This window comes from Trichosurus vulpecula, chromosome 3 (assembly GCF_011100635.1).
Source record: "Trichosurus vulpecula isolate mTriVul1 chromosome 3, mTriVul1.pri, whole genome shotgun sequence".
Lineage (NCBI taxonomy): Eukaryota > Metazoa > Chordata > Mammalia > Diprotodontia > Phalangeridae > Trichosurus > Trichosurus vulpecula.
Window position 1 is genome coordinate 164,057,492 of NC_050575.1, and position 25,106 is coordinate 164,082,597.

Here is a 25,106-nt window from a genome sequence, read left to right on the forward strand (position 1 = left end):
GAAGGGGACAGATGCGTAAGATATCACGTAAATCGAAGGGCTAGAACCTGACAAATCATTGGATATATGGGGTGAGGAAGAGGGGAAAATTGACAATAATTCTAAGATTGGGACCCTGGGTGACTGGAATGCTGGGACAGAAACAGGAATGTTAAGAGGAAGTTAGGAAATTAACCCTGTGTTAACTGGAAGATGCTAAATCAAGAGATATTTACAAAATAATTACTCTGGCTTAAGGGATGTCATTGAGGCAATGTATGCTGGGCCAGTTATATAGTGAGAACAAGGATCATCTATCACCAACCAGTCAGCAAGCATTAATTAAGCACCTATTATGTCCCAGGTATTGTATGAGTTCCAGGGGATAGAAAGACATAAACTTGGTCCTTGCCCTCAAGGAGTCTGCATTCTGTTGGGGAGGACAGTATGTACTGATGATAGAGAAGACCACTTGAGCGCTTCATGGGCACCCATAGCGTGTAAGAATACCTGGTGGGAGGCCTCCAGGATGTGTGGTGCAGATCCTTTGTAGAGGATGTGGACAAGAACGCCACAAGATGAGAAACTGTCAATGGGTTGAGATTTACATTAATTTAGGGGATACCAGCAGCTATGACATGATGACTGCATTGGAACAGTGAAGCGCTGACACACTTTGCACCAAGTCCTGCGTTGAGAGCCATAATGGGGTGAAAAACCAGAAAAGCATAAGACGTGGGCCCTGCTTGCAAGGAGCAGGGAGAGAAGACAAACGTAAAAGCAGAACATAGCCTGTCTAATGTTGTGAAGTTCATTAAGAGAGGAAATGTGGTGTAGTAGTGTCCTAGACTTGGAGTTGGGAGGAGCTGGGTTCATACCCTGTCTCCACACTTACTAGTTGTGTGACCCAGGGTGAGTCACGTAGATTCTCTCAACCTCGTTTTCCTCATTTGTAAAATTAGAGAGAAGGACAAGATGACTTCTGAGGTCCCTTCCATTTCTAAGTGAGGATCATAGCTCTAGAACTAGAAAGGACCTGAGAGGTCATCTAGTCCAACCCCTCATTTTAAAAATAAGGAAACTGAGGCCCAAGAAGGATTAAATGACTTGTTCAGAGTCACACAGGCATTAGGTATCAGAGGTGGGATTTGAACCCAGATCTTCTGCTCTCTTTCATTGTGTCACATGGACACCTCTGAATCTGTGGGGTTTTATTTCTTTCCTTTTCTTTCTTTTAACAATCGGGGTTAAGTGACTTGCCCAGGGTCACATAGCTAGTAACTGTCTGAGGTCACATTCAAATTCAGGTCCTCTTGATTCCAGGGCCAGTGCTCTATCCACTGAGCCACCTAACTGCCCCTTTCATGAGTGTTTGATGGATAAATTAAAGGGAGGTGGGGTGCAGGGAAAGGGTGCTGTGACATGAGAAGTCTGGGAAGGATTCGGAGAGGGAAGTGGTACTTGAGATTGACCTAGAAGGAGAAATTAGATTTGGAAAAGCCTAGGTGGGAAAAAGAAAGGTGAGTGGGGATTGGGGAGGCCAGGATCTTGTCAGAATGACCTTCTGCTCACTTTTCCCACACTCTCCTGAGCAGGCACAGCCTTCTCCCCTCAGGCTCTCTGCAACTGGCAGAAACAAATGTAGAGGACAATGGCCTGTACACCTGCACAGCCTCCAACCCAGCAGGCACTGCTTCCCAGAGCTATGTCCTTGAGGTGCAAGGTAGGACCCTTTACCTGGAAGTGGGGAGGAGGAGGTATGAGAGGTTAAGCCCAGTGGAAGTGTGTGGAGGTGATGGGCACCCTTTTGGGAGTCTTCGTTGATGCCCTCAGTGTCCCTTTCAGATTACACAGTCCTGCCTTTGGGCATTCCCCCCTCTCTCCACTGTTTCTCTTCACTTCCATCCTTCTGTCTGTCTGTCTCTCTGTCCCTCTTCCTCCCTCTCCCCCCTCCTCTCCTCCTCTTCCTCCTCCTCCACAACTACTACTACCACTACTATTTCTTCTTCTTCTTCTTCTTCTCCTTCTTCTTCTTCTTCTTCTTCTTCTCCTCCTCCTTCTCCCTCTCCCTCTCCCTCCTCTTCATATGTCCTTCCATCCATCTACTTTTCTAGGGGTATGTTCATGTAACCATGTGTGTATATATGTGTGTATATATACTACACTCATGGATATGGAGATATGGATGTATGTGTGTATGGTATGTCCATATAACTATGCTTATGAACCTCCATGGACATTGTCTCCATGTATGTACTCTAGCTTGTATATGGATTTTTACTTGCATGCCTGTGGCTTCCTGAAAGTGTGTTGGTGCACATGTGTGGATATGGGAGCGCATGCTGCTGAGTAACACTATTCCCAGCATCTTAGGCCACCAAAGCTGACAGCTGCCTGGTACTGGGATTACAAACACCAATTACCACATTGTGTCTCCACTGTTTGGCCCCAGAGTTGGTGGCTACTCCCCTAGCTCTCCAGCTCAGGCCCAGTGCCTGGGGCCCTTCAGAGCCAGGGACAGCCTGTTCCCATCTCCCTGGTCCCCTCTCGCAGAACACAGATCTCAGGCAGCCAGGGATCCGTCCATCTAGCCTGAGCCCTTGCCTAGACTTGGGACAGGAGCATACTGGGAAGCTGGGGGTGGTGATAGGTATATGTTGGTCAAGGAGATGCTGTGTTGGAGAATTCTCCTACTCTGGTCCTTTCTCACCTGGGACAGAATCAGACCTAGCAATTGTGGTGGGTGAATTAGGGAGGCTTCCTCATCTCTTGGGGCTCTCTTCTATAGAAGATCAAACCTTGTATTAGGAACAAGAAGATAAATACATAGTATTGAACCAGCTCAGCCATGTATTGTTGTGTAACTTTAAGAAAGTCACTCTCCCGCTCTGGGCATCAATGTTGTCCTCTGAAAAATGTGAGGATTGAACTAGCTGCATAATAAGGTCTCATCTGGGTGTCAGTTCTAGAGTGCTATGGGTTCAGGCTCTTACATTCTCTACTCTATGTCGATCACTTCCTGTGGTACTCTGAGGGCTGACATGGGGGCTTTGTCTATATGGCATTGCCTAAGGCAAAGCCAGGAGTGACAGTTACCGCCTAGCCCTAGCTTCTGTGAGCCATGGGCTGTGTGTGTGTGTGTGTGTGTGTGTGTGTTTATGTGTGTTTATACGTGTTTAAGTTAGGGAGACCTCCATTCAGAGCTGTTTCCCTTATCTTACCTTCCCAATCTTGACACCCAGCTGCTTCTCTCTCAGTCCCTCCTCAGATCCAGCCGGGTCCCCCACTGATGAAGGTGCTAGCAGGCGAGAGCCTGGACTTGACCTGTGTAGCCACGGGAGACCCAGAGCCTCAGCTACGCTGGTCCAAAGATGGAGTCACTTTGCCGGGGAAGGACTCGGTTGGCCCTGCTGGCTTGATCCATTTCGAATCGGTGCAGGTCTCAGATGCTGGAATCTACCACTGTGTGGCCTCAAATGGGGCTGGAGAGGATGCTCGGGAGCTGGAGCTGGAGGTGCTGGGTGAGTACTCTGAGAGGCAGCAGCATGTAAGCAATTGGAGATTTATATAAATTCTGGGACTCAGCCCTATTCCCTCCTAGTTGGACTTTTCTCTCAGTGTAGGAGGCAATGTAAAACAGCAGAAAGAGTGGCTGTCCTAAAAGCAGAGGACATACATTCAGATCCTACTTGTGATGCTTCAAGTCTTACTCCAGGACCTTGGACAAGTCCCTTAGCCTCTGTTTCCTCATCTGTAAAAACAAGGGAGCTGGATTAGCCCCCTGGGGCTCCTTTCAGTTTTAGGTCTATGAGCTTCAACCTTCTGGTTGGGCAACATAGTATCCCAGAGACAGTCTGTGCCCAACTCCCTGGTACCTCATGGTGGATGGCTTATGGAGGACACAGATTTCTGGGGTTCTCAAGCAGCCAGGGTCCCATCCAATCAGCTTCTTTGCCTAGCCTGGGTCAGGAGCACTGTGGGGGATTTGTGGATGGTGAGAGACATACATGTGTACTACTTCCATTCTATTCCTGCTTCTCCTGTCCCAATTACACTAACGAAAGTGGCATAGCTCCCTCCTCACCTTCCACCCGAACCTATTTCTGACCATAGGCCAGTATAAGCAGGAGGAAGTGTGCCATAAGTTGGGGGTTCAAGATCTGCTCTTCTGTCTCAGCATGTGCTATGTCTTAGGACAGGTAGGGATGGGTGACTGCAATTCTCTCCCCTACCCTCTGTAGCTCCCTAGGGTCTAGGATGACTCGTCATCCCAATCCCAATAGAGAGATCAGGGCAAGGGGGTTTGGAAGCCAAGGTGAGGCTACAGAATGAAACTATGGTCATGTCTTCCTTATGGCAGAACCACCACGCTTGGAAGCCAAGGGTACTGAAACCTTGCTGGAGAGAGTGGCCGGAGAGAATGCCAGCCTTCCCTGCCCGGTGACAGGTGAGACTTCCCTGGCAAGGAGGCAGGGGCTAAGAAGTGAAGACAAAGTCTCATTAGCTTTTAGCCCCCACCATCTCACTGTGTGTGACTCTGGTCAAGTCCATTCCCTTCCCCTGGGCCTTGGTTTCCCCCATTTGTAAAGTAAGAGGTTTAAACTAGATAGTTCAGACCTCTTCCCGGGGGTTTCTGGGGTCTCTGTGCCCAGTCTTAGGGAAGCTGAAAGGTTTAAAGCTTTGTCTTATCACCTTATTAGTGTCTTGTGGAAGGAGGATTTTGGTGAGAGGTGTCTGTCAAATGTTGGGGGCAGGGCAGGAAAGGGAGAAAATACTGTCTTTTCTCCAGCTATCTTTATTAGGGTCTCCCCAGGGATGTGTGGGTAAATGTTTAACAATCACATCTCTGAAAAGCACACCACCCTTTGGAAGCTTAATCTGCATTATTAACATGTTCTCCATCACTTTTCAAAGTCTTCTAGGCAATCAACAAAACAATAAATCAAGCCACGATTTGTAGCATTTGCTGAATTTCTAAGATACAAATGTTCGAATGGAAAATTTAGCAATCTTAGAGCTGGCTCTAGTACATCTCTGGTTCTCCCCATCCCTGGGCCAGTCACCTTCCTGGGATATGTGGAAAGAGCCCTGGTTCTGGAGTCAGAAGACCTGGGTTCGACTTCAAACTCTGCTACTTGTTAAATCTGGGTGACCTTGGGAATGTCCCATCCTCTCTGTGCCTCAGTCTCCTCGTTGTGTGTAAATTGAGGGAGGTAGATCGGGTGACCTAGCTCTGGGATGCTGTCATCCTATTACCTAAGGTCTGTCCCCAGCAGCTGAAAATTCTCCAGGTTCCCAATTTGCAAAATAAAATAAAATAAAATAAAATAAAATAAAATAAAATAAAATAAAATAAAATAAAATAAAATCCATGCTCACAGCGCCACCTTGTGGCCCATGATAACACTTCTTCCTCAAGATACTCTTGGTCAGGTTTGTGAGGACACTGCAGGGCTGGTCTCCAGGACTCTCTCACCCCTTTGAGCACGTTGGTTCAGATGTTCTGGGTTGTCCTGCCCAGTCATCACCCCACACCCTGGGGATCTTTTCCTCCTGGCCCTAATGAAAGCTCCCATTTATAAAGCACCAAGGGGGTGCTCACTTAATGTGGACTGACTCATAGGAGGCAATTGTGGTGTGGTAGAAACAGTCCCGGGATGGGAGTCAAGAGAGACGAACTGAAGTTCCTAGCTTTGCCACCTAACAGTCAGTGTGGCATCAAGCACCTGGTCCAGAGTCAGAAGGTCCGGGTTTGATTCCTAGCTATACTACTTACCAGCTGTACATCTTTGGGCAAATGACTCTGGGACTCAGTTTGCCCATCTTTAAAATGGGTGGGGGGAGGTAGTCAGTAGGCAATGTAGTGTAGTGGAAAGAGTGGCTACCGCTGTAGTCAGAGGACAAAAGCGTTCAAATTTCAACTCTGGGTGGCCTTGTGTCGCTGAACCTCACTGAGTCTCAGTTTACTCGTCTGTAAAATGAAGGAGTTGACTAGATGACGTCAAGCTCTAAATCTTTGATTCTACAATTAGATCTTCTCTCAAGTTCTTCTCTTCTAGCTTTAAATTGAATGTCTTGGGTTCTAGGCACAAATGTGGTCAAACCTTAATGAAAGGGAATGGTGTGGGGTAGTGTTAGTAAAGTGAGGCTGGCCTGGAGGAGAGCCAGGGAAATGAGAGTCTCGTAACTGACCCTGACCCCTCCCTCCACAGAATGGAGTATGTCACTGCCCCTGCCCTGTATCAGCATAGTCCTTCCCAGGGATGCTGGGGGACAGTGTCAGATTGTCTACTAAGAATGGGCTTCTGTTGCTACTGAGATAAATGATAGATAAATCCTGGGCTATTATTAATCCTAATGAGCATTCACAATTAATGTGAGCCTTTATGATTAATAATGACCATAAATGATGATGTGTCAATATATCAGTAGGGCTTGGTGGGTGCTGAGCTGTGAATTCTGGGGAGTAGCCAGAGGGATTCAGAAAATAGCAAGAGTTTGTTTGCCTTTGGGTAGAACCGGAGTCAGGAAGACCTGAGTCCAAATCTAGCCTTGGACAGTTTCTAGCTGTGTGACCTTGGGCAAGATATTTAACCTCTGCCTGCCTCAGTTTATGCAACTGTAAAATGGGGACAATAACCATGCCTACTTCCATGGGTTGTTGTGAAGAGCAAATGAGATAATACTGGTAAAGTGTTTAGTACAGTGCCTGGCACATAGTAGGTACTTAAGAAGTGCTTATGTTCTTTCTTTTCCCATTTACTACCATATCCCATGGCAAGCACCATGATCCGTTCATTCATTTGTTCATCTGGCAAGCCTTTCCTGAGCACCTACTGTGTTTCAGGCCCTGTGCTAGGTGATATGGAAGGCATGGAGATATTTAGAACACAATCCCTATCTGCAAAGAGTTTTCAATTTAGTTGAGGCCTCCAACAGCATACTTCTCAGAAGTTAGATTGTTACAAGGTGGTTTCTGTCGCGTCCCGGATGAGTGGTACAACATGCTCCCAGAGGAAGGAGAGGTCAGGGTGGGCTGGGGACCGAGGGGCATCAGGAAAGGGTTCAGGGAGGAAGTGGGACTTCTACTAGAGCCCTGAAGCATCAAGACCAGAAGGCAAAATGGCCTTGGCTTCAGACTCGGAAAACCTGGAGTCAATTCTAGTTCTGCTCTTTCTAGGCCCCAATTTCTCTTCTACAAAATGACGAAGACATTGAACTAGATGGTTCCTTCCCATTCTAAATCCTATGATCTTATTAGCTATGAGCAAAAGCTTGGTGGCATCTCACATTCAACAAATAAATGCCTACTGTGTGCAAGCAGCTATGCTAAGTGCTGTGGTGGGTGGTAGAGGTGTTGAGAAGCCTGGCTTAGTCTGAGCAGGAGATTCTGATGACTCCTTTCTCTCCCCCTTTCCCCCCAGGGACTCCAAAACCCCAAGTGATCTGGCGGAAGGGTCCAGCCCCAGAGCCCCTGAACAGCCGTCCAGGCTTGTCGATATTAAATGAGAGTTCTCTATTCATTGCTTCGGTCTCATCCCATGACAGTGGAGACTATGAGTGCCAGGCCACCAATGAGGTGGGCTTAGCATCAAGGAAAGTCAAGTTGGTGGTTTATGGTAAGAGGGGAACCTGTGAAAGGGCATAGAGGTAGGGTGGGCCCAGGAGAAGAACCTGAGGGGTCTGGGACTGAGAAAAGACATAGTCTTCCCGTTGCCCTGATTGTTGAGGGGGTAGATGGGCTGATAGCGTATGTAAAAGCTTCCGGTCATTTTAATTTATTTTTGAAATTTTATCACAAAACTCTTTTTTTGCACTTAATAGTATTTTATTTTTTTCCAATTACATGTAAAGATAGTTTTCAACGTTCATTTTTTAAAATGAGAATTTGAGTTCCATTTTTTCTCCCTCTCTCCCTTCCCCAAGATAGCAAGCAATCTGATATAGGTTATACATGTACAATCATGTTAAACATATTTCCACATTAGTTATGTTGTGAAAGAAGAATCAGAACAAAAGGGAAAAATCATGAGAAAGAAAAAAAAGTGAAAATAGCCTGCTTCGATCTACATTCAGACTCCATAGTTCCTTCCCTGGATGTGGATAGCATTTTCCATGATGAGTCTCTTGGAGTTGTCTTGGATCATTGTATTGCTGAGAAGAGCTAAGTCTATTACGGTTAATCATTGTACAATGTTGCTGTTGCTGTGTACAATGTTCTCGTGGTTCTGCTTACTTCACTCAGCATCAGTTCATATAAGTCTTTCCAGGTTTTTCTGAAGTCTGCCTGCTCATCATTTCTTATAGCATAATAGTATTCCATTGCATTATCTTAAAACTTTTACTGATACCTTTTTATTTTTTAGAACAATTTTATTTTTACTTTTAATGCCTTTAAAAAAATCATTACCTGGTTTAGCCCTTCCTTTGGAACAAAGAAAAACATTTAAACCTAATGGATAAAATGTCTCTGACTGTGTGTAACACACTCTGCACCCATGGTCCCCCACCTCACTACCAAGAAGGGAGAAGTAAACTTGATTATCTGTCTCTCCAGTCCAAAAATGATCTTTGCAGTTCGTTGAACTTCAGCAACTTTTTAATGCTGTTTTTTTTTTAAATTAGTACGGTCATTGTGGAGATTGTTCTCCTAGCTCTGCTAACTTGACCCTACATCTGTTCAAGTCAAGTCAGACAAGTATTTATTAGGTAACTACCAGGTGCTGGGCACTGTACTAAGTGTTGGAGAAACAAACAAAAGCAACAGCAGCGGCTCCTCTCAAGGACCTCCCAGTATAATTGGGGAGATGACATGCAAACAACCATGTACAGACAAGCTATGTGTAGGATAAATTGGAGAAAACATTAAGGGGGACTGAGAAAGCTTCTTTCAGGAGGTGGGGTTTTGGTTGAGACTTAAAGGAAGCTAGGAGGTGGAGATAAGGAGGAAGAGTGTTCCAGGCATGGGGAGCAGCCAGAGAGAATGCTGGGAGCCAAGAGATGGAGTGTCTTGTTTGGGCAACAGCCAGGAGGCCAGTGTCGCCGGATCGAAGAGTATAGTTGGGCCTTCCGCATCTCAACGTTCTTTATCACAGTTTCAATATATTGCGGGTCAGCATAAGAAATTAAATGGGAATTTTGAGGGAGTTTTGTGGGAGCCGTAGACGACGTGCAAAGGCCAGAAGACAACACGGAGCCTGTGACCAAATACTTAACCTCAATTTTGCAATAAAGTGCTGTAAATATCCCATAAAAGAAAAAGGAAAAAAATCAGACCTTTTCTCTGGTATGAAGGGAGGGCCAAAAAATTTTATGTGAATTTTCCATATTGTTGGGGGGGGCACCCCTAACCCCTGCGATGTGGAGGTATAAGAAGCCTGGAAAGATAGGAAGAGACCAGATTATAGAGGGCTTTATAAGCCAAAATGAGGATTTTCTATTTGATCCTACAGGTGATAGGAAGTCACTGGAATTGATTGAATGGGGGATGACATGGTCAGACTTGTGCTTCAGGACAATCACTTGATTATTTGGGTGACCCCGGGCAAGTCATTTACCCTGTCAGGGCCTCAGTTTCCTCATCTGTAAAGTTAGGACATGATGAGCTCCAAGGTCCCTTCCAGCTCTAAATCTATGACCCTGTGAGTCTATGAGGTTGGACAAGAGTAGTAGAAGGTAGACAAAAGGTTGAATTCCAGAAGAATCAGTTCAGGTCAGAGTGAGGGGCTTCTTTGCCTCCTCCCCTGCCCTCTCCTTCTTTCCTTCCCAGACATGTGTTCTTTGTGTCTGTCAGTTGGGAGAATGGCTAAACAAATTACAACATACGGATTTAATGGAATACTAGCATGTTATGAGAAAGATAAAAGGGACCATTAGAAAAACCTGGGAAGACCCATATGAACTGATACAGACTAAAGAGAGTAGAAGTAGGAGAGCAAATTATACTCTAACAGTGTTGTAAAAAAATTTTTTTGGTGAAAGACCTAAGAATTCTGATCAAAGCATGACTTGAGAGGACCAATGATGAAGGATGCCACCTCCTGATATAGAGGGATGATAGACTCAGGTGCAGAAGGAGCCATACATTTTTCATATGGCCAATGTGGAGATTTCTTTTGTTTGACTCTGCATATTGTTTTGATTTTTGTCTTTTTTTCCCTTCTAAGTTGGGAGGTAGTAGGAAGGAGAGGAAATAAATGCTTAATTGAAAAACTAAAATGAAATAAAATCCAACAAGCAGGGAAATAGAGGGGATGCCCTTTATAGAAATAGTTCAGTAAGAAAAGTACTGGACTTGGAGTTAGAGGACCTGGGTTTTGAGACCTTAGGCCTCTCTAAACCTCAGTTTCCTTATCTGTAAAATGAAAAATTAGACTAAATGAACTTATTTAGCTTAAAGGAATATCAGAGGCCATCTAGTCCATCCCCTCATTTTACAGATAGGCATCTAAACCCCAGAGAGGGGACCTGATTTGCCCAAAGTCACACAGCTAATGATCTCGAGTCAGGATTTGAACTGTGGGCCAGAGAAATTTCCACTGTACTATATCTTCAGGTCCACTCGTGCTCTAGATCCTATGACACCTAAGAAGCCCTGGGAGTTCCCTTGTTATAAGGCTTAGCCCTGTGCTTCCTCTTTCTCAGTGCCCCCTCACATCCGGGAAGAGGAACAGAGAGTCAATGTGTCCACCATGGCTGGCAAGCCCCTGACTCTGGACTGTGATGTGAGCGGCTTCCCTGCCCCTACTATCACCTGGTACAAAGATGGTCAGCCAGTGAGTACTGCCTAGCACTGAGGGGCCTCAGGTGGAGAGGGTCTGGGCCTGGCCCCAGGGTGATGGGGGAAGGAGGTGGGATGTCGAGCCAGAATGAGGGGCCATGAGAAAAGTGTTCATGAAATCATGGGGTGGCGAGCAGCTGTTCTCTTCGATCTTGGGTCTTCCTTCATCTCCCTGCCCAGGCTTCCGAGGACAGCAGACATCACTTCCCAGATGGCGCTCAGTCCCTCCACTTCCCCCAAATCCGAAAGAGTGACTCAGGCCTCTACACCTGCCAAGCCGTGAACCGAGCCGGAGTGGCTCAGAAGGATGTTAATCTCCTTGTGCTGAGTGAGTGATCTCTTAGCCTCCTTTGCTCCACGCCGGGAGACTTTGGGGATGCCCATACCTCTGCCTTTTCCATCCTCCTTTCTTCTGGGCCAAGGGGGCTGGAGCTAGGCTTTCATTATCCTCTGCTTGATGGGTGGTGACTAAGAGACTCACCCCATTCTTTGTTCCTTGGGTCTCATCCCTCCCCCCACTCTACCTCCCACATCACTACCTCCTTTCCCCTCTTTCCTAGTCCCTCCTTCGGTACACGGAGCAGGGACAGCTCAGGAGATGTCGAGTCTGGCTGGCTTGGATGTGGAGCTGCAGTGCCGCACTTCAGGGGTGCCCCTGCCCCAGGTGGAATGGACCAAGGATGGGCAGTAAGTGACTCAGACTCCTGAGCTGGTATTCTTTACACTGTTCCACATTCTAAGCTCCCTTGAGCTCTAAGTACTCTGAAGCCTGTGAAGCCCTGGGGAGTCTGCAGGTGGCAGGCTCAGCCCTGTGCTTTCCTCTTAGAAGGTCTGGAGATGTTCTCTTCTCCTGAAGCCCTCTCTAGTGTGGGTCTGACATCCACATATGGCTGTGGAGTCTGATGGGAGCTTTCCAGATTGTCAATCTGGTGACCTAGGGTGTAGCCAGGGGCGATTCTGAGAAGAAAATAGAGACCATGTTAGATGCTAGGCATGTTCCATCCATCCTGAGGTTCAGAAAAGTTCCTGCAGCAGCCTCACTCTCTGCCTAAGGTGCATTAGACTGAAGATTCCCTCACTCTTGGTGAATCATTCAACAAGCCTTTGCATAGTGTGTGTCCACAGTAAGACCTTCTGCTAGAAACCTGAGCACAAAGATTCTGCTTAGTGATGAGAGAGAGAGAGCTCACATAAAACAATTAAGAAACCGTGCAAGACAGTGTCTGCTTAAGAACCAAGTGACTGGTACGGAAGGTAAATTCTACAAGAAGGTTTCAGAGGAGAGAAAGATGCCTGTGGGCTGGGGTAATCAAAGAAGATTTCATGGAGCAAGTGGGACTATAGCTGGTCCTTGAAGGCCTTGAATAGAATTTGGACAGGGGAGAAGAGAAGAGGCAGAGGAGGGCACTCCAGGTGGTGGGGAACACAGAGGCAGGAAGGTGCGAAACATATTAGAAGGTGGGTTTGGAGAACACTGGGTGGAGAGCCTAGAAGGATATGCTTGGGCCAAGTTGCAAAGGGGCTTTTAAATGTCAGGCCCAGAAGTCTGAACTTAATCTAATAGGTAATGACAGACCTATTCCTTACCACTGGTGGGGGAGATTTCTAATCCTCTAGATTCCTGGACTTCAGCCCAGGGCTCAGATGTCAGCCTCCTTAGTGGAAAGAGCAGTAGATTTGGAATCAGAGGACCCAGGTTCAAATCCCATCTCTTCTAGTATGACCAGTGTTTACTTTTATGAGTTCTGATTCCTTATCTGTAAAATGAGGGGTTTGAGACCAGATGAACTCTAAGCTCCCTCTCAGCTCAAAATCTATGATTCTATGATTCTTGTATAGCCTCTTTTTCTACATTGTTCATGGGCCTTAATCCTGTCTTCCCCTGACACTTTCCCTAGGCCTGTACCCCCAGGCAACCCTCGTATTCAGCTCTTAGAGGATGGGCAAGTTCTCAGGATCCCCAAAAGCCACCTGGGGGATGAGGGTCATTATCAGTGTGTGGCCTTCAGCCCAGCTGGCCAGCAGGCCAAGGATTTCCAGCTCAGCATTCATAGTAAGTACCTTTGTCATTTTCTTATCTACCCCCATCACAAGTGGCATAGCACAGAAATCATACCACTTGGTGTCGGGCATTTGCTCCAGGGCCAGGGACCAGCCCTTCAGGCCACATTGGTGAGAGGTCCTGAAAGCTAGTCCTTCCCTGGCTTGGAGGGTGGCTGCCTACTAGGTCACGGCCCAAGTGGAGAGAGGGAAGTGGGGGGTGGGGAAACAAAGCCTGTCAGCATCTTGTTGCATGTTGGCCTGTTCTCTGCTTTGGCATGATTCTTGTGCTGGCATCTCTCCCCCATGTCACATCTACCATGCCAGCTTGGCTCCTAGCACTGCTATCTGTTTGCCATTCTAGAAAGAACAGCCCTGGCTGCCCTCCAGGTGCGTGTCACAGCTCTCTATGACCTAGGCCTCCCTCTGTCCCCTCTCAGCACCCCCTACCATCTGGGGCTCCAATGAGACAGGCGAGGTGGCCGTCATGGAAGACCATGTGGTCCGCCTTCAGTGTGATGCCCGTGGTGTCCCCACCCCTACCATCACCTGGTTCAAAGATGGGGACCCCCTCCATGCCGGTACCCAGGTGGCTTATGCCAAAGGGGGGCGGCACTTACAGCTGGGGAAGGCCCAGGTCTCAGACTCTGGGCTGTACACCTGCCAGGCCAGCAATGCAGCAGGAATAGCTGAGAAAGCTGTGAGGCTGGATGTCTATGGTGAGCTGACTCCCAGGGAGGGTGGGGAGAGAAAATGGAATAAGGGTGGGCAGGGGAAAGAGCAGTGAGGACGAGAGTCAGGAGCAAAAAGTTTGCTCTGAGGCATGGCTCTCTAAGCCTATCTCCTCACCCTAGAGCAGGGGTTCCAGTATCAGCAACCTCATGGGCCCTCATCACACTGAACTTGCTCTGTAGGGAGCAGCTGTGGGTCTATGGGATGGAGTGGGACTAGGGGCCCTCTGTGAACTTTGGAAGAATAAGGTGTCCTATTTCACCCACTGGGGAACACTTAGAGAACCCATTCTTTGTAAGAGATGGAATAAGCTGGAAATTCATTAGGCTCAATATTCTGAAGAACTCCTGGTGGACTGATCTACAGGGGGCTGTCAAGGAAAGCTGGAGTATTAGTGGGTCATCCCTAACCCTAGAGGTTAACATCAGCTCTAAGGTCAGCTCCCTTCAACTTGGTCCCAGCGTGCCACAGCACTCTTGGGGCAGGACTAGTTGGCTCTGCTTTGATTTTTCAAGGCCCTTCTTTGGAAGGAAAACGAATTTGAATTTTGTCTCTTCTTGGTTTTCCCTGCTACCAGAGTGAGGAATTTAGGCATCTTTACCTCCTCTTTTTCCCAGTCCTCTTCCTTCCCAGATACATGCTTTTTCTCTGTCCTTAAGACTGGGCGTGAGTAGAGATATCCTTGACATTAGCAGATTTGAGCACTCCTATTCCACTAACCATGGACTGGTCCACAGGTAGAGATGTAAGGTCCCTTCCCTAACATTCCAAGACTCCAGAGGGGAAAGGGGATGAGATATCTCTTCCTGGCTCTGAGAACCTCCCCCATTTCCTCTCTAGTTCCACCCACCATCAAGGGTGCTGATGGAGGCCCACTGGTGGTAAAGGCAGTGGCTGGGAGGCCCCTGGCCCTGGGGTGTTCAGCGAGTGGCCATCCACCACCCACCCTCACGTGGCACCAGGATGGGAACCCATTGACAGAGAACAACGGGACATGGCTTCAGGAGGGGGGACGAGTGCTGAGGCTGGAGAGCGTGACAGAGGCAGCTTCAGGGCATTATAGCTGTTTGGCCAACAGCCCTGCTGGGGAGACAGTGCTCCATTACCTGGTGGAGGTGCAAGGTGAGTGGGTCCCTGCAGGAGGCTGGAGTGTGGGTCCAGCGCGCTGAGGTCATTGTTATCAGGACATCCATCCCCACTGATCTTTATGGGATACTGGGGGCCTTTGGGGAAGGTGCCAACTTGGGGGTGCTCAGTTAGTACCCACAGTGAACTCAGATTAATTAGCATTGATAAATGGATCCACCATCATTGTTCAATTGTCCTGCTTTCCTTCGTTCTCGTTCATTTGTTCCAGGAAGCATAATATAGTAGAAAAAGTACTGCACTTGAAGTCAAGAGACTCAGGTTCAAATCCTGGTTCCAACTAGCTCTGAAATCCTGGACAAATCACTTGCCGCCTCTGAGTCTTGGTTTCCTCATCAATAAAATGGCAGTGATAATACTATCTACCTTACAGATTTATGGGAGAATTGGTAAATAAGTGCAAGGTCATTGTTCGCTCATTCAGTAACCTGCGTATATCCTGTCGAGTTCTGGACTCTGTGGGTGTGCTGGGTGGGGCGGAGGAAGTATCCTAGGAGAGGTGAGAATTGGCCTTATTCCTTACACATGCACAGTGCTTTCTACTTCTTCAAACCTTTTCCTAGGCAGTATTTCATTTGATGAATCAACAGTATTTATTAAGCACCTACTGTGTGCCAGGCACCGTGCACAAAGTACAAAGACTGAAACAAGCCCTATTTACAAGGGTCTTGACATCTTCATAGCGTTCCTCTGTGGTGGGTTTGTTTGTGTTTTTGTCCAGCCCTTTGGTTTCATTGGTTTAGGGAACTCCTGGTGAGGAAATTCCCTCTACCAGTGCTGATCAGTAACTTCCAGCTCTAGAGGCTTTCTCAGGGTCACACAGGCAATACATATCAGAGGTGGGACTTGAAGCCAGGTCTCCCTGATTCCAAGGCTGGCTCTCTATCCACGACCCATGATAAGAAGGGATGGTATTATTCTTATTTAACTTGGCCTCAGACTCGGGTAAAGTGTTTTTAAGACCGTGCTCTGGAGCCAGGGTCCCAGCTTGGGTCTCCTGACTCCCAGTTCAGTGACATTTCCCTGTCACTACAAAGTGGTTGATGTCACCCCTGTCCTTAAGGACGGTGTGATATATACCTTAGAATAAGCTACCATGGTGATGTCAAATGCAAGTAGAGATGGAGACACTGAACAGTACGTAAGAATCCCTGCTGGCCTCATATGAACTTAGAAAACCACATATTAACAGTATCTATGTTCTGTTTAACTTTTTTTTTGTTAAATATTTTCCAATTATGTTTTAATCTGATTCTGGCCATACTTGGAGTCTTGTGGCCACCTGGTGTTTGACACCTGTAAATTACAGAACAACCAATAGGAAGTGACTGGGGGAGTTGGAGGGAGGGAGCATTGCCTGGTCAGCTGGCACCACTCACCTGACTGTTTGTCCTGTCCCCAGTGCCCCCTCAGCTGCTGGTAGGAGAAGGCTCAGGACAGGTGACTACTGTCAAAGGACACTCCTTGGAGCTTCCCTGTCAGGCCACAGGCTCCCCGACTCCGACTGTACAGTACGTATGGAGTGGTGGGGGGGGGAATGCTGTAAGTGGAAGGGAATTTGTACCTCCCAAGTGTCAAGGGTATCTTTTCCCGGGCCCAGAAAGTACAGAGCTGAGTAGTCTCCATAGAGAGCTACTCCTGTGTTCCCCTGTGCCATGAGGGTGGGAAGGGCCTGCTGGGTACCCCTGGTCAAAGCAAGAGGGGTAGAGGCAGAGCACTGGCAGTAACCAGACTGTGCTGGAGGATGAAACCCTGAAAGATTACCTAAGGAACCTTGGGTCCTGACTGCCTAGTGTTGCTTCCTCGGTGCTCATCTTTGCCCTTGGAAGGGTACCAAGATGTGCCTCTGCTGTTCCAATTAGGTGGCACAATGATTAGAGTACTGGCCCTGGGATCAAGAGGACCTGAGTTCAAATCTCACTTCAGATACTTGTTATCTGTGTGACCCTGGGCAAGTCCCTTAACCTTTTTCTGCCTCTGTTTCCTTATCTGTAAAATGGAGATATTAATAGCACCTCTCTCCTAGTGAGGATCAAATAGCATAACATATAAAGCATTTTGTAAACCTCACCTCCCCACATAAATGCCAATTATTGTTTTTGCTTCCTACTCTTCACCCCACTCCCACTCTGAAACATGGATTCTCAGATGGCTGCGGAGCGGCCGGCCTGCTGGGGAGTTTGCTGGTGTGGGCTTATCCACAGATGGGGCCACGCTACGGATTGACCACGTGGAGCCACATCACAATGGGCTCTTTGCCTGCCAGGCCACCAACGAGGCTGGCACTGCTGGGGCCGAGGTGGAGGTGTTGGTGCATGGTGAGCATGGGGGCTGTTTCAGTCTCTGAAACAGGGGACCAGAGGGGCCTGGTGGGAGAGAGAAGGGCGCACTCCATTGGAGCCTCATGGACATGTCTCTGCCCAGCCTGCCGTGAGGATGGATGGATCGAGCAAGAATTTTTTTTTCAGGATGAGGGAGATATGGGCATATTTCTAGGCAGTAGAGAATGGGCCAGTAGAAAAGGAGAGACAAATGAGAGGAATGACCAAGGGGACAATCTGTCAGAAGAGATAAGATGGAAGGCGATCACTTCAGCAGGTAGAAGGGTTAGCTTTGGTAAGGAGGAAGGCAAGCTTGTCATATGAGACAGGGATGAAGGAGGAGAGAGTGGAAGAAAGCATCTGGGTGATGAGATGAGGAAGAGGGGAGAAGAGGGAGCTCATGGCAAATGGCCTGTTTTTTTTTTTCTGTAAAATGAGGCAAAGTTCTCTGTTGTGAGGCTGGGAGGAGGAGGAGCCATGAAGTTTGAGGAAGGGTGAAAAGGCTTGGAAGAGCCGCTGCAGGGAGTGGGATGATGAATTGATGAGGGAGATGTAGAAGGACTGCAGGTCCTCCCAGGTCAAGGTCTCTGGGTAACCTCACCCCTTCCCAGTGAGTGGTGGGGGATTCCAATGCCTCTCTGAAATGTTGTTTCATTTTCTCTCCTCCTGGTGCAGAGCAACCATCAGTTACCATCCTTGAGGGTGAGAACCTCACAGCCCCATTCCTTCAGTCAGTGACAATCCAGTGTGTGGCAGCTGGGATGCCCATGCCAAGCCTCAGCTGGTGGAAGAACGGGGTTTCTCTGGTGACCACAGGGGGCAGCTTGCAGGTAGGCTTGAGGGTTCTGAGGTTGGGCATCTCAGATGCCAGGGAGGCTTATAGCAGCTATCTGGGCTCCTGGACCTACTTTGGACTCACTGGTGGGATGGGAAGGCAGGTGTTGGAGGTAACTTCAGCCAGGGGGATGTGTTGCTTTGTGTACCTGTCTTGGGTGGCAAGGGATGGCCCTAGCTTCAGGGAATGGGAATCAGTGTGGTAGAAGTGAAAGAGCCCTGGCTATGGAGTCAGAAGATTTGGGTTCAAATCCTGACACTGGCAATTACTAGCTGTGTGACCTTGGGCCAATCCCTTAACCTTTCTGGGCTTCATATTCTTTATCTGTTTTGAAAAAAAAGATTGGTGTAGATCGATGTCCAAGGTCCCTTCCAGCTCTGTATCTACACTCTTAGGCTCTTGTGTTTCATTGTATAACTCACACCTATCTGGCTTCCTACTGTGGGGGTTGTTGTTCAGGGCAGGAGGGGGCTAACTTCAGGGTAGAGAACATCCTTCTCAGTTTCTGCCTTCCGACCAGCCCAGCACTGCCATAGAGCCTGGCCCCAGAGAGGCACTGCCCACCTGGACTGGACCATAGAAGGAGCAAGCCGAGATGGCTTTGCCAGAGAAGTGTCCCTTCCCAGTCTATTTTTTCTTTTAGATTGAGAAGGTAGATCTGAGGGATGAAGGCATCTATACCTGCATGGCTACCAACCTGGCTGGAGAGGCCAAGAGGGATGTGGTGCTGAAGGTGTTGGGTGAGGAACTAGGGAGTGGGGAGCCTCACTCCCTGCCACTGACCTCTGGGCAAGGAGCCAACTAAACCAAGGAAGTTCTTGGGAAATTCTAGGCTCCTGGGGTCAATGGGAATCTGGTTTGGGCCATGGGGGTGTGTGGTCAGGGGGCTGAGACATTGTGCTTGTGCCTGTCTGGGTGGGGTTCTCACCTTATCTTTCCCTAGTGCCCCCCAACATTGAACCGGGCCTAGTGAATAAGGCTGTGCTGGAGAACACCTCAGCATCCTTGGAATGCCTGGCATCAGGAGTCCCTACTCCCAGTAAGACAACCTTTTCTGAGTTCCTTGCCCAGGCCACCCCACATCCTCATTAGCTATATCTTCCTGGCTGCTTTATGAGGTTCCTTTGTATCCGATAAAATGAAAGCAATATGGCACAGTGTTGAGTGATAGATTTTCTGTTAGAGGACCCGGGGTTTAATCCTGGCTTTGCAACCTACTAGCTGTGTGACTTTGGGCAGTCACCTAACCTCTCTGGGCCCTGGGTTTGTTGTGGGTCAGTTGTTTCAGTTGACTCTTCATGATCCCATTTGGGGTTTTCTTGGCAAAGATACTGAAGTGGTTTGCCATTTCCTTCTCCAGCTCATTTTATAGATGAGGAACTGAGGCAAACAGGGTTAAGTGACTTTCCCAGGGTCATAACCTATTGAGTATCTGAAGCTGGATTTGAACTCAGGTCTTCCTGACTCCAAGCCCAGCAATCTGTACACCGTGCCACCTAACTGGCCAAGCTAATGGAGCTTATCATCTCTAAAACAAAGGTGTTGGACTGGATGGCCTCTGAGGTCTCATCCAGCTTTAAATCTATGATCCTTTGAACCTTGGTGAGTCTTAACCTCTCTTTAGTTAAGATGTGAGTGAACCAGAAAGCACTGACACGTTGAAATGACTTAGGACCTTTATCCCAAATCTGCGACGCCTCCTTTCTGAGATGTGAGTTGATGAGGGCCTGTCCTAGAGCTGAGGACTGGACTATGTGACCTTCTTGTCCCTCATCTTACTGGTTTTGTTGGGTAGACTAGTAGCAGGGAAGTTAGAGACAAAGATGTGGGCTGAAGGTAGATGCAGAGGCCAGGAGTTAGTCCTGAGGAGAGGAGCTGAGGAATCCCCATGAAGTCACAGAGAGGTGTGTTTAGGACCAATGGGGTATCCTTTGGAACTTTTTACCAGAAAGGTAGTATTGGCTAAGATTATAAAGATTCAGAGGTTTAGATAAATTCTTGAAGATTGATCCATCCATGACAGGCTATTGAAAGAAGCTTGTGGGTTTGGGGGCATGTCCCTAACTTATCAGATCGATGCCAATTGTGGCCTTGTCCAAATTATCCCTTGTGGCCCAACAAAGCTGTACTTCTAGACGTGGAAGAATGTGGCATGCAGCTGTTGATATCTTCATGGGGTTAGATAAAGCACTATAGAAATGTGAATTTTTATTTCCATGGGTCCATGCAGTTCAGGATCTCTACTCTTCATAGGATCATTAATTTAGCACCAGAAGGGCTCTTAGAGGCCATTGCCCATTTATTTAACAGACAAAGAAAGTGGGGCCCCAGAGGTGAAGTAATTTGCCTAAAGTCCCAGAGCTTTTTGAGTGTTTAAGATAACATTCAACCTCACCTTATCTTGATTCCAAGTCCCGAACTCTATATGCTACATCACCTTGCCTCTTCCTGGGTTATACATCTTTTCCCCTATATTTCATTCTTCCCTAGAGGTACATTTCCATCCATGAATTTATGGAATAATTATGTCTTCAGAATTACTCTCTACTTCTCTGATCATCCTGCCCACCTCCTGAGAAGACTGATCTGGACTTTTTTTTGCTGCTCTCTTTCTCAGGAATATCATGGTATAGGGGCCGCCAGCCTATCTCTCCTAAGCCTGGTGTGATGGTGTCGGCTGATGGGAGGGTTCTCCGGATCAAGCGTGCCCAGCTGTCAGATGCAGGAAGTTACCGGTGTGTGGCATCTAATGTGGCTGGCAGCAGTGAGCTGAAATTTGGCCTTCGGGTTAATGGTGAGCAGCCTTTGTGGGAGAGGATGCCTTGACTTGGGAAGTTCTTGATTTTAGGCAAAACACAGCCCTTTAGAGGAGGTGTTTGACCAAATTGACCCTAGAGACTCCATGCCTTATCTTAAAGAACTGAGCTTTCTGGCCACTTCTTGCTTGAGGCAAATGGTTTACTGTATAAATCAGAGGTGTTAAACAACCTCTGCCCCACCTGAACCCCATAAAAATGTAATTAGAAAAATTTTTAAACATAAATAAAAATATAACAAAACATAGATAATGTTAATATGTAGTTTTCTAAGTCAATATGTGATCTGCAGGGATTCTTATGTTTGGCTTGGAGGCCCTCATTTTTGTTTGAGCTTGATACCACTCACTTTTTCCCCACTACTTATGAGAGCCCATGCCTGTTGAGTTCTACTTATAACTACCCCATCCAAACCTTTTGACTCACTCCAGGCTCATTAGTTTGTGAAGCAACAAACATCCTGGGGAGATGCAAAATTTATATAAGATATGGTCCTTACCCTCATGGAGATTGTAGACGAGCAGGGAAGTAAGATCCCAACACAAATTCAAAAATAAAGGGTAAAAAAGAGAGATGCACTGGGAGAAGGGAGAAGAAAGAGGTAAAATGTAGGAAATTTTCTCACATAAAAGAGGCATGCAAGGAAGAACTTTTATAATGGAGGGGGAAATGGGGAAGTGATGGGCAACGATTGAATCTCACAATGGAATTGATTCAAAGAGGGAAGAATATACATACACACACACACATACACACACACACACACACACTCAGTAGGGTGTAGAAGGCTTTTTTACCCAGTAGGGAAAGAGGTGAAAAAGAGGAAAAGAGATATGGGAGGGATAATAAAAGGGAGGGTGAATTAAAGGATACAGTGATTAGAATCAAAACAGATTTTTGAAGAGGAATGGGCTAACAAAAGGAGAGAAGAAGAAACAGAAGAAAATAGGTTGGAGGGAAGTACATAGTAATCATAACTATAATTGTAGATGGAATGAACTCACCTATGAAAAGAAAGTAGATAGCAGCATGGATTAGGAATCAGAATTCAACAAGAGACACACTTGAAACAGAAAGAGTTAAAACAAAAGAGTGGAGCAAAATCTATTATGCTCTAGCTGAAATGAAAAAGAGAGGGGTAAAAATCATGATCTCGGGTAAAGCAAAAGCATAAATAGACCTAATTAAAAGGGATAATCTAGGAAACTCTATTCTGTTAAAAGGTACTATAGGCAATAAAGTAATCTAAAAAAAATTACAGCAAGTTTCTCTGATAAGGAACTCATTTCTCAAATATATAGAGAAATAAGTCAAATTTCTAAAAATACGAGCCATTCCCCAACTGATATATGGTCAAAAGATATGAACAGGTAGTTTTCAAAAGAAGAAATCTATATCTATATATATCTATAGTCATATGAAAAATGCTATAAATCACAATTGATTAGAGAAATGCAAATTAATAAACTGTGAGGTACCACCTCATACCTATCAGAAATGATAAATGCTGGAGGGGATGAGGGGAAATAGGCAAACTAACAAACTGTTGGTGGAGTTGTGAACTGGTCCAACCATTTTGGAGAACTATTTGGAACTGTGCCTAAAAGGTTATAAAATTCTGTATATCTTTTGACCCAATAATACCTCTACTAGGTCTATACCCCAGACAGATCAAAGGAAAAGGATCAATATGTACAAAAATATTTATAGCAGCTCTTTTTGTGGTGGCAAAGAACTGGAAATTGAAGGAATGTTTATCAGTTGGGGTATGGCTGAACAAGTTGTGGCATACGCTTGTGATAGAGTAATGCTGTGCTATAAGAAATGATGAAGGAGATGGTTTTAAAAAACACGGCAGGACCTATATGAACTGATGCAAAGTGAAGTGAGAACAACTGGTAGATCATTGTGCCTAGTTACAGCAATGTTGTAATGATGATCAACTGTGAAAGACTTGGCTCCTCTGGTCAATACAGTAATCCAAGACAATTCCAAAGGACTCAAGAGGAAAAATTACTATCCATCTCCAGGGAGAGAATTGATGAACTCTGAGCACAAATTAAAGTGCAATTTTCTTGCTTTTTATTTTTGGTGATATGACTAATATGGAAGTATGTTTTGCATGATTTCACACATACAACTGATATTTTGCTTGCCTTCTCAGTGGGTGGCGGAAGAATTGGAGGGATGGAGAGAATTTGGAACTAAATGTAAAAAGAAAAAACATTTAAAATAAATAAATAACATTTTTTAAAATGCAGAATAAATAAAAATTGAATGTATCCTTTTTAGATCATAATGTAATAAAATTATATTTAACAAGTGCATTAAAGGGTTACCAGACAAAGTGTTATGTTCAGTCCAAAGGAGAAACTCATTATCAACCACGGAATCAAGAGGAGGCTTCATGGAGCAGATGGCATAAAAGATGGATAGAATTTCAGAAAATAAATAGAATGAGGGAGGACACCCTAAACATGGGAAACAGCACAAGCAAAGGCACAGAGATCATAGGTCTATAGATTTACAGATGGAAGAATTCATCAAATCCAACTTCCTAATTTTATAGATGAGGAAACGGATGCGATAAGATTAAATGACTTGTAGCTAGTAAGTATCTAAGGCAAGTTTTGAACCCAGGTCTTCTGGAGTCTTACAAGCATTTTGGAGTCTAACAGTCTCTCCTCTTCATCTTGCCACCTTTTAGTGGGGGCAGGTCAGATCAGCAGTATGTTTCTGTACCCATTCAACAGTAGGTCCTTCCCACACAGGGCCAAGGCTTTCCCTCTTCTCCTCTGGCTTCTACCCCAAAACCCCCCATTTAAGGAGCTCAATCTGTGTCCTTTCCTTTGCAGTTCCTCCTCGAATCATGTTGGCTCCCAGTCTCCAAGGTCCTGTGCTCTTGAATGAGCCAGTGAGGCTGATGTGTAATGCCACTGGAGCCCCCAAGCCCACACTGATGTGGCTGAAAGATGGCAACCCTGTGTCAGCCACAGGGACCTCTGGCCTCCAGGTCAGTGCGGTTGGGACAGAGGATTATGGTTTCACAGCTCACAGCTGGAGATCCCCCTCCCTCTTAGATAGGCGACACCAAGCTAGAGGGATCTTCATTTCTAGGGAGCGAGGTGGGTGGGCTTAAGACATCCTGTGGTTTGCTAAAGAATGTGGGACAGAGAACTTTAGAGGTGATGGGTTCCCCTTAGAGGTCTTCAAGCAGATACTGGATGACCACTTTCTGGATATGCTGTAGTTGAGTTTCCTCTCGTGTCTAGGTTGTAGTAGATGACCACTGAAGTGCCTTCTAGTTCTCAAATTCTGGGATTCTGGCTCACAGAATCAAAGACTGAGCACTACAAGGGATCTCAAGTCAAACCTCTTCCTTCTACAGATGAGGAAAATAAGATCTAGAGGCTTTAAGGGTCTTGCCTAAGGTTACACAGGGAGTAACAGAGGAGACACTGAGATTTTTTGAGAGCCTTGTCTAGGGCTCAAGGTTATTGCCTGCTGGCAAGTGGTTGTCATTTGAGAACAGAGAGAAGGAAGTGTGGATGTAGGTTTGCCAACAATGCTGTGTGTTTGGAGGGAACCTTCCAGTATCTCAGATAATCTCTCAGCTTTTAGGCAGAGCTAGGAGGAAGATCAGAGAACATCTATGTGAAGAGTAACTTTGCCATCTTGTGTCTAAGCTTGGCAATTTCATCTTCCTGAGTGAGCGGGTAGCCATGGCTAATACTGATTTCTTTTGGAGGGCAGATCTTCCCTGGAGGCCACGTCCTCACCCTGGCAAGCTCCAGGGCCACAGATTCAGGGACATACTCCTGTGTGGCAGTGAATGCTGTCGGGGAGGACCGGAGGGATGTCACCCTGCAGGTCCACTGTGAGTTAAAAGTATCTTTGGGGATGAGCAAGGGAGGGCACTGGCTCTGTGTGGCCTTTGGAATGAGGGTTTGAATAAGTCTCACTTCCTGAAGAGGTACATAGGATGGGGATGGTGTATGGAAAGAAAGGATTTAAGCTATGAGTATCCTGGGAACTATTGATGGTCTTATGGGGTTAGATGCTACCAGGAGTCCCTGAAAAACTGGGTTCCTCTTCTTCCCTGGTCTTGTGCTATGCCTTTCCTTTCCAGCCACCCTAGTAGCAAGTAAGACATTTTCTACAAGGGAGTGGCATTGAGAGAAAGAGTGTTAAGGGGTGAGGACTGTCATTCTGTGCACTCTCTGGAAGAGTCTCTCTCCATGGTGATGCCATGCCTTTGTCCTCTCCAGTGCCTCCAAGCATCCTGGGAGAAGAGCAGAATGTGTCTGTTGTGGTTAACCAGTCAGTAACCCTGGAGTGCCAGAGCCAGGCTGTGCCCCCTCCTGTGCTGAGTTGGAGGAAGGATGGAAAACCCTTTGAGCCCAGGCCAGGAGTCCACGTCTCTCCAGATGGGGCCCTCCTGCAGGTGAATGACCTCA

General features: G+C 46.7%; 1 protein-coding gene across 1 annotated transcript in view; it reads left to right on the forward strand.

Annotated features, from left to right (window-relative positions):
• The window catches only part of HMCN2 (hemicentin 2), a 183,329-nt gene that overhangs the window by 81,586 nt on the left and 76,637 nt on the right, over positions 1-25,106 (forward strand). The window contains exons 23-41 of the mRNA XM_036752858.1: positions 1,575-1,702; positions 3,237-3,500; positions 4,340-4,426; positions 7,404-7,598; positions 10,624-10,754; positions 10,940-11,087; positions 11,320-11,446; positions 12,658-12,812; positions 13,240-13,518; positions 14,372-14,653; positions 16,080-16,188; positions 16,826-16,995; positions 17,674-17,828; positions 18,477-18,573; positions 18,777-18,872; positions 20,451-20,627; positions 23,505-23,662; positions 24,403-24,526; positions 24,918-25,093. Coding sequence (XP_036608753.1) covers positions 1,575-1,702; positions 3,237-3,500; positions 4,340-4,426; positions 7,404-7,598; positions 10,624-10,754; positions 10,940-11,087; positions 11,320-11,446; positions 12,658-12,812; positions 13,240-13,518; positions 14,372-14,653; positions 16,080-16,188; positions 16,826-16,995; positions 17,674-17,828; positions 18,477-18,573; positions 18,777-18,872; positions 20,451-20,627; positions 23,505-23,662; positions 24,403-24,526; positions 24,918-25,093 — 3,058 coding nt within the window. The remainder of the gene's footprint in view (positions 1-1,574; positions 1,703-3,236; positions 3,501-4,339; positions 4,427-7,403; positions 7,599-10,623; positions 10,755-10,939; positions 11,088-11,319; positions 11,447-12,657; positions 12,813-13,239; positions 13,519-14,371; positions 14,654-16,079; positions 16,189-16,825; positions 16,996-17,673; positions 17,829-18,476; positions 18,574-18,776; positions 18,873-20,450; positions 20,628-23,504; positions 23,663-24,402; positions 24,527-24,917; positions 25,094-25,106) is intronic.